Source organism: Kogia breviceps, chromosome 3 (genome assembly GCF_026419965.1).
Source record: "Kogia breviceps isolate mKogBre1 chromosome 3, mKogBre1 haplotype 1, whole genome shotgun sequence".
NCBI classification, from domain to species: domain Eukaryota; kingdom Metazoa; phylum Chordata; class Mammalia; order Artiodactyla; family Physeteridae; genus Kogia; species Kogia breviceps.
In genome coordinates, this window is record NC_081312.1 from 120,236,465 (window position 1) to 120,250,508 (window position 14,044).

Sequence of the window (14,044 nt, forward strand, 5' to 3'; positions counted from 1 at the left end):
TTAAAAAACTAAAAATAGAACTACCATATGACCCAGCAATCCCACTACTGGGCATATACCCTCAGAAAACCATAATTCAAAAAGAGTCATGTACCACAACATTCATTGCAGCACTATTTACAATAGCCAGACATGGAAGCAACCCAAGTGTCCATCGACAAAGGAATGGATAATGAAGATGTGGCACATATATACAATGGAATATTACTCAGCCATAAAAAGAAAGGAAATTGAGCTATTTGTAGTGAGGTGGATGGACTTAGAGACTGTCATACAAATACCGTATGCTAACACATATATATGGAATGTAAAAAAAAAAAGATTCTGAAGAATCTAGGGGCAGGACAGGAATAAAGACACAGATATAGAGAATGGACTTGAGGACACGGGGACGGGGAAGGGTAAGCTGGGACAAAGTGAGAGAGTGGCATGGACATATATACACTACCAAATGTAAAATAGATAGCTAGTGGGAAGCAGCCGCATGGCACAGGGAGATCAGCTCGGTGCTTTGTGACCACCTAGAGGGGTGGGATAGGGTGGGTGGGAGGGAGACTCAAGAGGGAGGAGATATGGGGATATATGTATATGTATAGCTGATTCACTTTGTTATACAGCAGAAACTAACACAACATTGTAAAGCAATTATACTCCAATAAAGATGTTTAAAAAAAAAATCTTGGCTGTACACCAGAAGCCCTCAGGATCTCTGGGCTACATGCCCCCACCCCTCAGATGGACTTAGTTGGTCTGGACATTGGAACTTTCCAAGGTTACCGAGCAATTCTAATGGACAGTCAAGGTTGAGAAAGGGGACTCACCCAACTAATCTTGTTTCAACCTTTTGGGACAACTGGCAGTGCTCAACTTAAATATGCCTGTCACTTTGTGTCCAGGGCACCTACTGCGGTTACCTGATGACAAAGCTGTGTGTGTCAATCTCCTGCCCACAGCCGCTGTTCAGCAAGACCCCGGAGTTGCCCACGATGGCACAAGTCCCGAAGTGCTTGTTCTTCAGTGGAGAGGTTCTGGGGAGGAGCTCATAGAGGTTCTGGGACACGTTCATTGTGCTGTCTCGGTCAAAGATGTAATGAATAATATCTCCGGGTTTCAGGGTCCCCTTGAGGACAGAAATGTCCTTTTCAGCATCCAAGAACTTTAAGATTTGCTTCCTACGAAAACCAAACACACATGAGGAAAAAGTCTCCTGTTGCTACCTGCCCTTTGCCAACCCGGATTTTCCTCTCCTTGGTCACCCTGCAGGGCTGATGCAGCCCAGCACACAGGGGCAGCTAGAGGTCAGATGCCCTCTGAGAATCTCTGGTTACACAGATTTTAAAGTAAAATCTCCAGTTAGGATCCTCACCTTCCGAGGGGCAGGAATAAAACTTCCCTGGTAATTCTGAGAGGATTTCTATCCTTTTTCTGACCACATCTCATCCCATCTATGTGCTTGACTGGAGAATCTCCAATCTCTGGTTCTGGGTAGAGATTGGCAACACGACCCAGAGGCCGATCTGGTCCTCCTTCTAGGAGATAGGCTACCTGCCCTGGGAAATGACTTCATCAGGACTGAATGTGAGCTCATCATGAAGGGCCCTGGAAGGAAGGGTGACCTGCCATCCTGGTTTGCCTAGGAAAGCATGGTCTTAGACTGAAAGCCTGTACCCCAGGGACAAACTGTACCTGAGTCTTGGGCAAACCCAGACCATGGTCATCCTATGTCATACTCCCCTCTCTGAGTGGGATTCAGGGCCACCACCTGACAGGCAGTCCTGAATTAGCATCTGGAAACCGGAATGACAGGTGTCCCTCATTCCTCAGTGGCCTATTTTCTTCCCTGGAAGCCTTCTCTGGGCACAGGGGCCTCCCAGGGGGCGAGTAGGTGTGTGGACACTGTGAGGTGTGTCAACCACTCCCCGTTTGCAGGACTGCGAACATGGCCTGCCGTCCGTGCACGGGTCCTTTCTGTGCTGTGTGCTCCCTGGCCCTCCTCACTGCTGTCTTGTTTGGAGTTTGTAAGTATTGATACCTCTCTGGTCCCACAGAGCAGCGTTGCTTTGTGTTGTTTCAGAACAAAGGTGATCAAAAGACAGCTCTCTAGGCCTCAGCATGACTTTGATTTAGGGGGAAAGCTCCAGAATCATCTAGCAAAGCACATAGATGGGATGCGATGTGGTCAGAAAAGGGATAGGAATCCTCTCAGAACCACCAGGGGAGTTTTATTCCTGCTCCCAGGAAGGTGAGGATCCTAACTGGAGGTTTCACTTTAAAAACCATGTAAACTGCTGCAAAGATTTTTAGAAATGATTCAAGTCATCCAGAGAAGGAAATCTGGTACCCAGATCACCTGGAATTAATTTCATTACCTGCAGCTAGTGAGCCCCCATCTAGAACAGACACAATGATGCTGTTCTTTTCCACCAAGGCCCAGAGGAACAGGACCTTCACACGCTTTGCAAATATGAGGATTTGCAAGGTGGCTGACCCATTGCACAGATGGTAACACTGATCCCTGAAAGCCGGTGTGATCTGAGATGGTCACAACCTGTGGTGTATCCTAGCAGGATGCACATTCAATTATTTGGGGAGCTATAAAGAATTCAGAAGCTCCAGGCTGACGCCTGAGAAATCCTGATTCTGAGTGTGGCCCGGGTCTCAGCACGCTTTCAAAGGCTCCACAGGGGACTCTAAGGTGGGTCCAGGTTTGGGAGCCTCTGGCATCACCAAGGGGCATCTAGAATGCTTGACAGGGCACAATGCTCCTCTTCCACTGGTCTTGCCTTATTAATAATCTGGATCTCGTGCTTTCATGCAAGGGAAACCACTCTTGATGAATAATTTGTATCTCTTGATGGAAAACAGAGATACAACAGAAAACATTGCTTTTTTTTTTATAGTGCTTTACCCGGGATTACACAACTTTACAAACTAATATGGTTTGGAAATTGCTGAAACCTTTGCAACTACTTACCCCCAGAGTATTTAAAAGCAAAGAGAGCCCCCAGAAAGCCCACAGATGATAAACTCCTCTGTGGATGAATTAATTTCTAACTAATTATGAGAAATTACTACTGATTATTAAACATCATTCCAAATCACTCACAGAATCTTTATTATGAATAATTTTGGTGACTAATTGAAGGAAGATGAAGGAAATCCTTTTCCCCCCTGGGTGAAGGCGCATTGTTCCTGCCGAGGTGAATAGTGGCCTCCCAAATATATGTTCACCTCCGAACCCTGGAACCTGTGAGGTGCTTTATCTGGAAACAGCATCTTTGCAAATGTATTTAAATTAGGGATCTCGAGATCATCCAGATTACCCTGATGGGCCCTAAAACCAACGACAAGTGTCCTTATCAGAGATAGGAGAGGGGGTGCCCAGACACAGAGCGAAAGGCCACGTGAAGACAAGGCAGAGACTGGAGTGACACGGCTACATGGCAGGGAATGCCTGGAGCCAGCAGAAGCTGGAAGGGGCAAGGACAGATTCTCCCCTGGAGCCTTCAGAGGGAGCGCTCAGAATTCTGGCCCCCAGAACTATAGCGGAATACATTTCTCTGGCGTGAAGCTACTGAGCTGGTGGAAATTTGTTACAGCAGTCCGAGGACTTGTGCTCCACAGGGCTGCTGACCAGGGATGAGTAATGCAGGTTAGCAGCTGTTGGGGTGTAAGATGAAGGCCGAGGGCCCAGACAGGGGCCCTCAGAAGAGGCCCTGAATGAGGGGAGGCGGAATGGTGGTGACAGGAGTCAGCTCCTTCAGATGCTTTCTCAGCTGCTAGGGCTCCAATCTCACACCTCTCTACTCCCCACACTTCCTCAGGCCCCAAATCCAAGCCTCAAGAACCCGGGGGTGGGGCATTTTGACAGTGAGCCCACCTGAAGGGGGAAGCTCCCTGCTCTGTACGGTGACTCTCTTGGTGGCTATGGTCAAGGCTGACCGCCATGCCCCAGCCCCCTGTTCTCAGCTTCCTCTCCATGATGATGGGCTGGGAAGGTGGGCTGTGATAGTCAAGGCTTTCCCGTCTGGTCCCGGTTACTGCACTGACCTCATCACCCCCATTCCCTCCTCCTGACGGGTGCTCCAGCAACACAGCACAAACACCAGACTTCAGGGCTTCCCTGGTGGCGCAGTGGTTGAGAGTCCGCCTGCCGATGCAGGGGACACAGGTTCGTGCCCCAGTCCAGGAAGATCCCACATGCCGCGGAGCGGCTGGGCGCGTGAGCCATGGCCGCTGAGCCTGCGCGTCCGGAGCCTGTGCTCCGCAACGGGAGAGGCCGCGGCAGTGAGACGCCTGCGTACCGCAAACAAACAAACAAACAACCAAACAACAACAAAAAAACCCCACCAGACTTCAGGCAGCAGCTTGGTGTGCCTGGCAAACTCCTAATTATCCTTCAAAACCCATTGCTCCTGGCAGGCCTTTCCTGGCCAGACCTCTTAGTCTCCTTACAAAATGGAGTACTCTCCTCAGTATGATCTATCTCCACCTATTTATAGGAGGCAACACCGCCTAATGTGTACATCACACTGCCCTGTTCTATCTTTCTTACATTTGTGCCTCCTGCCAGCATGTCTGATTCATGTCAGCGCCCCCGGCTCCCAGCACAATGTCTGCAAGTGAATGGTTAGGTTATTCTGACCACTCTTTGCTGCGTCTATCACAGCTCTGTCAAAGTCAAGTGGCCCAAGTGCTGACATTGGAATCCCTTCCTTACAGTTCCCCATTCCTGCCACCCAGCAATGACTGCACTGCTCTGGAAACAACACTCTACAAAGATCAGGACAAGAGCTGCTCTCTGGCTAAAATAGACCTCTCCCTTTGTGGTTAGGTGTCCCATCGGCTCCTGGGTCACCTGATGCCCAGTTGTAGCTTTTCTTCATGTCATCAGGGAGTGGCTGCCTACTCAAGCCACACGGGCTGTGGGAGGAGACAGCTCTCCAAAGACAAATGGGAGGACCATCGCTGCTGAAAGGGGATGGATGCCAGGCAAGGACTGCTGCTTTGGGGTCCTCTGGGAGAAGCCATCTGTGATCCCCGCCCCAGGCTCTCACTGCTGCTGACCCAAGAGCCTCACTCCCTCCAAACCCAGGACCTCAGCCAGTTGCTCCTGTCAGTTCCCCGGCCTGAGTCACCGCACACATGTGCTGGGCTGCCGGTCTTGCCTGGGTTTTTTTTTTTTTTTTTTTTTTTTTTTGCGGTACGCGGGCCTCTCACTGTTGTGGCCTCTCCCATTGCGGAGCACAGGCTCCGGACGCGCAGGCTCAGCGGCCATGGCTCACGGGCCCAGCCGCTCCACGGCATGTGGGATCCTCCCGGACCGGGGCACGAACCCGTATCTCCTGCATCGGCAGGCGGATTCTCAACCACTGCGCCACCAGGGAAGCCCCCTTGCCTGGGGTTTTAATTTCCAATTGATCACTTAGAGATGAAACCTGCCTCAGCGGGAGGTAAACATTTTGTTTCTATCCTGACTTCTTTAGATGATGGAGAGCGGCAATTTGCCAGCTTGTGCCGAAGAAGGCCAAGTCTGTCTCTTGTCCTAGAGGTAATTACCACTACCTGATCCTCAGAGAGAGTGTTTGGTTGTGTCTCCATTTGGCTGAGGCTGGTTGGATGTTGCGCTTAAAGCCTTCATTACTTCTGTCGACAACAGCCGGCGACGAGGAGCCATTTATTACAACTTCAGCTCTGGAAGGGGGAAAAAAAAAGAGGAAGTGGGGAGACATGATCTGTTAGCAAGCCAATGACAAGTCTAATAGTTTTGTTTTTGCACAAGCTTGAATGTAAACCTCTTCGGAGGAGCAAAATTGCAGTTATTACCTGAGAAGGGAAGGAAGTCTATTTATCTTCTAGAATGCACCAACTCTCTCCCTCAGGTATTACCTACATATATTCTGGGAGACAGGAAGGGGGTGATGAACTATCTTTCTCCCCACCCCCAGCCCCCGATGTTTCCTCCCAGTGAAACCTAGCCGTCACTGTCGTGACAGTAATACTTCTTCAAGCCGCTTTTGTGAAACTCCGAAGAGCAGTTGCATTAACAATCAAGTATCATAAGATGGTTTACAAACTTAATAAAGAGGAAACAAAAACTCATATTAGGGCAAATGGGATGTAGCTTTATCTCATTATCCCTCGTTTGTAAGATGCCACTTCAAACGTGTCTAGTTCCAGAGTTATCTGTGCTCTGTTTCTCTCTCCCACTAGACTGTAAGCAGGGGAGTTCCCTCACTCATTTCTATATTCCCCAATGGTCGAACATAGCAGGTGCTAAATAAATAAGTGTTTGTTGAACTTGAATTTGAATTTGACCTCGGGGCAGGGGGGCGCCTGGATGGATGAAGTTGCTGGCTGGCTCTGAATGCCCAGGGCCAATCATAATTCTGGGTGCATACCATCTTTCCACCTGACTCAGGCATTACAGGACCCGCTTGAATTCAGATGTTTGAAATCTATGCTAGTAGGTTTCTATGAAACTAGGTTACAATTACATCTCAAAAGGCAGTGTAGGAGCCAGCCTGCCTCTGCCCGATGCACACAGATGCATGTGGGTCACATCGCGAGTTCCTTTTGTCTGTGCTGACAGCAGATTCTCTCAGTTCGAATGATAAGTGGATTTCTGATGCCAAATTCTGGAGCTTTAAAGAATTCAAACCAAACAACTATGTCCTCTGCATTTATCTTGGAACAGCCAAGTTAAAAAAGGTGAAATCCTTTTAACAGGTCTAAATCCAATGCTCTATTTTGCTTTTTGTAGGTAGAAAGGAATTTATTTTGGGGTGCACCTTCTCCCCACATACCTCCGTTCCCAATATTCCTGACTCCTCTGGCTGATATTACTTGTCTGGGATTCAAAAATATGTAACTTTTGCAGAGAACAGAAAATTCAAGGGTTTTGAGTAAGGTGGATGCATTCCTCCAGCCTGCAGGCTTAAAGGGAACCTATGAAAGGAAACAAAAGACCTGACCCTTTGCAATTTTTGTTGTTTTCGTGAACAGAAGCAGAGGGTGTAGTGAAAAGATTTCATAAGCTGTGCGACTATGGGCAAATCACTTTATCTCTCTGAGCCTCAGTTTCCCCATTTATAGAAAGAAGGTATAGAAGAGGAAGATATGCTCTGGATGGGGACTGCGCATGGTCCAACCATAGCCAGTGGCAAGCCTGAGTTTGTTGGCTTGCAAAGCGTTTGTTCACACTCCTGTATCAAGCTGTCTTCTGGCCAAAGACTGTCATTTGAGGAAACACTCTTAGAATTTAGAGTGTGCCTTCAGTAATCAAGGTTAACATTTCTGAATTGACTTCCTAAATATTTTTAAGAGGTCTCAGCAAAGTTCCTGAATGCTCTATTTTCCATCTTTACCTCCTGGACAAGCTATCTACCGCAATGAAATTGGGTGAAAGTCCTGATTCCTTTCAGAGTCTCCATTATTCGGCAAAAATTCAAGTTATGAATAAGCTCATTGGTGGCTCAAGTGTCTCCAAGTGAGTGGGCTCTTTTGCAGAAGGAGACTCTTACCCATCTGAATTTTCTATCTCTGCAGCCTCTAGACCTTGGGCCATTTCACCGGCTCTTCTATTGACAGCTCCCCCCGCCAAAAGTGATTAGGGAAATGCAAAGCCAAAGTGAAATGAAACAGATCTCTTTGCTATTTGCTAAGTAAGAAGGGCACCATCCAGCAAAGAGGAGAAGCAGATTAATAGCTGCCTTACAGCAAAAACAAATGAACACAAAATCTAATTTACAAACCTATTAGATTTGCTATGTAAGCTGTTCACAGCTGATCTGATTGTACCTCTGCCTCCAGAATTCCTGCAAGACAAAGGAAATGCATTATTTATAAACCCAGCTCTTCTTTGCAAAGCCCTCTTCAGTTGCCAGATCTCACAGCCCGCCTTGGAGAACTAGAGAGGGACAGTGAAATCTCACCTAGGCCTCTCCAGAAATGGGCAACCTCCTGGGCCAGCCACAAACCCAGGCATTTTCAAGGAAGTAGACCTCCTAGATCCTCCCAGGCCTCTCACTTGAACATTGTTTCACTTGTTTCACCAAGGTTTCCACTTGAGAATTTCATTTGAGCTTTGAGACAAACTCCTTTGTCTCCTCTGGTTAATCCCATAGGCTAGCAGGCTTGAGCCTGACTAAGCACCTGCTGTAGCATGACTCAGTATTTCCTTTCCTTTAGCCTGACTCTTCATTTGCCCCTGGTCTTCGCTGGCTGTCACTCACCTGTGGTGAGACATTGTCCATCATATTATCTCCAAACTTGAGACATCAGAAGTCCAACAGAGGCAGCAAGACTGACTCAACCAGTGCCTCCAACCAAATGTGAGAATGATTTGCTTTTTGGGGGCAGGAAAAATAATATTAAGTGGTGTCACTTTACCAGGGAGCAGGAGATGGGTGAGTAATGGGGTCCTTTGCTTCTTCCTCTGGAGGAAAAGTTTTTGGAGTAAAAGCATTCTAAGGCCCTTTCCAGCCTCACCATCTCTTCAGTTCCATCAGATTCCATTCTGGATGGGGGCCATGAAGTTTCACCCTGCTTTGCAAATCACACTGGGCCAGAGGAGAGATGAATCCATCTGCCTCTGGTACCCAGCCCACTTTGTGCTCTGTGTGTGTTTGTTGTTGTTTTCTTTTTTTTTTGCGGTACGCTGGCCTCTCACTGTTGTGGCCTCTCCCGTTGCAGAGCACAGGCTCCAGACGCGCAGGCTCAGTGGCCATGGCTCACGGGCCCAGCCGCTCTGCGGCATGTGGGATCTTCCCGGACCGGGGCACGAACCCGTGTCCCCTGCATCGGCAGGTGGACTCTCAACCACTGTGCCACCAGGGAAGCCCTGTGTGTGTTTTTTTAAAAGTTGTATGTGAGACTAATTATTTTTATTAAGTTAAATAATTTTTTCACCACTGATTTATAGGATATGTGGTTTGAGGAGATATTTCTTCACACTTTTCTCTTTTTTTTTTTTTTTTTTGGAGAGCTGTAATTTTTTTGTGATTTTATTTTAATTTTTGAATTAACTTTTATTGGAGTATAGTTGCTTTACAATGTTGTGTTAGTTTGTACTGTACAGCAAAGTGAATCAGCTATATGTATACATATATCCCCTCTTTTTTGGATTTCCTTCTCATTTAGGTCACCACAGAGCACTGAGAGTTCCCTGTGCTGTACAGTAGTTTCTCATTAGTTATCTATTTTATACATGGTATCACTAGTGTGTATATATCAATCCCAATCTCCCAATTCATCCCACCCCCCTTTCTCCCCTGGTGTCCATACGTTTGTTCTCTACGTCTGTATCTCTATTTCTGCTTTGCAAACAAGATCATCTATCATTTTTTAACATCTATCATTTTCTAAAAGTTCCATCTAGCCTTTCAGTCAAGGTGTTGGTACACTCCAAAGAAATAATTAAAATCACTGCAAAAGCTGTATATTTAAAGAATCCTGTGATTTAATAAGAACTCTTTGGGGGAAGTTAATGCCTAACTCCTCACTGGTTTTAAATCTGGATTTTTCTATCTGCTTTCTTTAGGATTCACATACTTGTAGATATAACATTGTGTGTGTGTGTGTGTGTGTGTGTGCGCGTGTGTGTCTTTTCCTGATAAGACTGAAATGTCCTTTCAACATTATTTGGCAACAGGAAATATTCTGCCTCATAGCTGGATGACCAGGCAACAGGAAGTGTGCTATGACTCACCCAGTGCCTCATCTCAGGTCTCCCTTCAGGTCTCAAATTTCATTACACACAGTCTAATTCTTAATTACACAGAGTATCATTGGTTCTTCACATTTAAATCAATGCGTAATATCTCTTTTTCATCTCTCTTCATTTACCCTTGGGATGGCGGCATTCTCACACGTCTAATTCAAGGGTCTGGGAATATCTGGCCATCTCTGGCCTGTAACCATAATCTACTTAGGTCAGCGCCCAAGGGCTTTCCTAGGCCCGCTGCTGTCCACATGACACTGACCTTTCACATGTCCTGACCCTGGCCCCAGTCCTCAAAATCAGCACTCCTTGGGGGAGGGAAGACTTGCTGGCCCAGATATTAAGTCAAGTACAGTAATTAAAAGTGGTCATAGGGCCTTCCCTGGTGGCGCAGTGGTTGAGAGTCCGCCTGCCGATGCAGGGGACACGGGTTCGTGCCCCGGTCCGGGAGGATCTCACATGCTGCGGAGCGGCTGGGCCTGTGAGCCATGGCCGCTGAGCCTGCGCGTCCGGAGCCTGTGCTCCGCAACGGGAGAGGCCACAACAGTGAGAGGCCCGCGTACTGCAAAAAAAAAAAAAAAGTGTGGTCATAGCTCCAGACTAATGAAAGGTTATTGGAACAAAAAAGATTGTCTAGAAATGCTGCACATGAGAAATGATGTATGACTTTAAAAAATCATTATCAACAAGAAATTCAATAAATGGTTTGAAGTAGTTGATTAATAATCTGGAGGTGAGTTGGAGGGAAATCATGTAAGTGTTCCCTGACTTAAAAATTTCAAGTGGATTTAACTAGTGTTTTTCAGACTTTAGTAATTCTCATATTCCTATCAGCAGTTTGCCATATTTTGTTTATCACCCATACTACTATCTACTTAAAGTTTTTAAATGGACTCATCTTTTAAAAATTTCTTAACCTACACAACGCCATCCGTGAAAATATGGGTTTGATATCATGATTATATACTCATTTTGAAAAGAACACAAAACCATTACCACAAAAATATTTATCAATGGAATTCCTAAAATCATCTTACTTATTACCAAGGGTACTTATAGCACCTCTGGGGAAGACCGAATTAAGCAGTTAAATATTTAAAGAAGGCAGCCCATACAAAATTGGTAAGAAAATGGAAGAGGATATTTATCAAATCTTGATGAGGTATGAGGAATATACATGAAGAACTTTTAAAATTCAGAAGTGGAAGAAGAAATCCTAAGAGAAAATACAGACAGATTTTTTAAAATCTTCATAAAAATTTAAAATTCTGCTTACACAAACAGCAAACCTCAACAAACTCTGTTCAGCATCTTTCTTGAAATCTGAGAGGACTCCAGGTGAGGTGAGCACTGAATCTGTGCATCTATCTGGTTTAATGCAACCAGGGATTTGGAGAGGACTCAATGCTGAGCAACAACTTCCTCCTGCTTTCTCTTCTCCTGCCTCCAGGTCAGGTCCTGGGGAGCATCCAGTCCTGCTGACTTGGGCACCACAAACCATGCACTTTTTCATACCAATCCTTCCTCTAACTCTGGGTTTCCCCACCTCGGCACTATTGATATTTCAATGTTGGTGTTGGGGGTTGGGCAGCTATCTGTGCACTGTAGCTGCATCCCTGGCCTCTACCCACTTTATGCCAGGAGCAGCCCTCCCCACACCCCTAAATTGTGACAACTAAAAATGCCCCCAGACATTGCCAAATGTCCCCTGGGGCAGGGAGGCAAAATTGCCTCCATTTGAGAACCTCTGCTTTGATGTTTGTTTTCTACCTAATGCCTCTGAGAAGATGAAGCCAACCCATCCCATCGCCTTCCTATGCTAAACTCCAAGCCCAACACCTGTGCTTCCCCTCAAAACCATCTTAGTTTTCAATTCTCAGCCACCTTTTCCTTCTCTTCCTAAAGCATTCTATTACAGCATTTGTCACCTTTTCATATTTAATTATTTCATGGAATCACAGATGGGAGACTTTAAAGAAATTTTGTCATTGACATAGTCTAAACTCCTCCTCTTATAGTTGAAGAAACTAATGTCTAGAGATTTGGTTCTGCAGCTTCCTCAGCTGCTCGCCACACGAGAAGGGAACCCCCTGGATGGTGTGCATTAACCATGTCTTTTATTTTCTTTATCTAATGCTTTGACATCTGGGACCTTTGCTGACTGTGGAGGGACAGCTCCTCTCAGGGTTAGCAAATTCCTAGAGATAGTAAACAACTGGCCTGGGAGTGCACCTTTCAAATACAAATCCACTAATCTAGAACCCATACCCCTGCCACCTCCCTTAGTGGGATCTTATTCTCTGGGCCACTATCCACCTGCCATAATCACCTGGAGCTAGGTACCAGACATCTATGCATCTATTTGATTTAATATAACAAGGGATTACACGTTGTCCCAGACAGGTAGGACAGCTCCTATGCCCCAGAGTCTGCTGAAGTTATCCAAACTAGCCAATCCTAAGGCTGCTTACCCTGCCTCACCCTTCCTTCCTATGGAAACCACAATAAAGGCTTTTGTCCACATTTCCCCCGCCCCTCCCTCCTTAAGTGACCTGATGCTACTCCATGTGGCCCTGCATGATGTGCTGTGCCACCCCTCTTGGAATCTGGGAGTATAACAAACTACATTTTCAATGGTGGTCATCTCCTGATCTGTTGGCCTGACCATACCTAAATAATAATAAAAACTATATTAAAACGGGGGGGATTCCCTGGTGGCGCAGTGGTTGAGAGTCCGCCTGCCGATGCAGGGGACGCAGGTTTGTGCCCCAGTCTGGGAAGATACCACGTGCCGCGGAGCGGCTGGGCCCGTGAGCCATGGCCGCTGAGCCTGCACGTCCGGAGCCTGTGCTCCACAACGGGAGAGGCCATAACAGTGAGAGGCCCGCGTACCACAGAAAAAAAAAACAAAAAACAAAAAACAAACCAAAAAACAGGGAGACCCTGTTTTGTTCACCTTCCCAGCCTTGCATAGTACTTTGTCCAACAGGGGCTCAGTGAATCAAATCTAACTTCAGTGCTAAGTGGGGCTTTTCTTCCAAAGTCTTCCCTGCAGTTTGCATGCTGTGTTCACACATATTACTTATACCTGTACAAGACACAGTTTCACCTCTCAGACGGTCATTCAAAGAAACTCAGGTTGCAGGTGTTTGGCTCAAAATGAATCACATGAATTGGCAAGGGACTTTTTTTTTCTAATTAGGTTTTGCCTCCATTGTTATTAAAATAAGCTTACAACCCTTGTGATTGGGGAATGCTGATACCTGCTTGGTTGAGTGACAGAGGAAGATGATCAGGTGAGAAAAATTTGCTAAAGATAATTCATCAGCTTCTGAATTCATAGAAACAAAGATGCTTAGGTCATCCAAATGAGGAAATATATAGGAAAGCTCTTTGCACACTGTAAAGAACTCTATAAAACAAGGTATAATATTAGTAATAATCACTGTCCACTTGACCTTGCCCAATATTCTCAGCCATAGTGAGGATGGAGGTTGATTACTCCAAAGTTCTACATTTTAAGATGTCAGTCTCCTTTCCACCATGAACATAATACTCTTTCCGAGCAGTAAACTAAGACAATAAATAAAAATAGCCTGTTTTAAAAAAATAATAACAGGGACTTCCCTAGCGGTCCAGTGGTTAAGACTTTGCCTTCCAATGCAGGGGGTGCAAGTTCAATCCCTGGTCAGGGAGCTAAGAGAAGCAATATTGTAACAAATTCAATAAAGACTTTAAAAGTGGTCCACATCAAAAAAATCTTTAAAAAGTAATAACATGCATAGTTGGATTTGTTGTCAGTGAAAAGCAATTAGCAAACCTGAAAACTGCATTTCTGTTTAGCTTCTTCATCCAAGCCCAGTTTTTTTTTTTTTGTGGTACGCGGGCCTCTCACTGTTGTGGCCTCTCCTGCTGCGGAGCACAGGTTCCAGACGCACAGGTTCAGTGGCCATGGCTCATGGGCCCAGCCGCTCCGCGGCACGTGGGATCCTCCCGGAGCGGGGCATGAACCCGTGTCCCCTGCATCGGCGGGTGGACTCCCAACCACTGCGCCACCAGGGAAGCCCCAAGCCCAGTTGTTTTATAGGTAAGGTCATGTTTCAATGTGCTGGGGTCTCATAGCTGTGTTAGAATCTCCCACATCCTTGGTTCCTCACTGAAGAGTCAGGCTCAGTAAATGAACTTTCAAGAGCTGAAAGCTTTAATTAAGAGTGCGGACCTAACTTAAACAGTTGATTAGCCCTGAGAATAAAAGATTAAACTAAAACACAATTCATGAATTTGCAGATGATTCTTCCTTTACAGTTTTGGGAAGATACTGAA

At 46.1% G+C, this 14,044-nt stretch overlaps 1 protein-coding gene across 1 annotated transcript in view; it reads right to left on the bottom strand.

Annotated features, from left to right (window-relative positions):
- Positions 1-14,044, bottom strand: part of ST8SIA2 (ST8 alpha-N-acetyl-neuraminide alpha-2,8-sialyltransferase 2) — a 61,700-nt gene that overhangs the window by 17,262 nt on the left and 30,394 nt on the right. The window contains exons 2-4 of the mRNA XM_067030712.1: positions 7,755-7,817; positions 5,566-5,694; positions 915-1,172 (exon numbers count right to left, since the gene is read on the bottom strand). Of these exons, the coding sequence (XP_066886813.1) occupies positions 915-1,172; positions 5,566-5,694; positions 7,755-7,817 (450 nt within the window). The remainder of the gene's footprint in view (positions 1-914; positions 1,173-5,565; positions 5,695-7,754; positions 7,818-14,044) is intronic.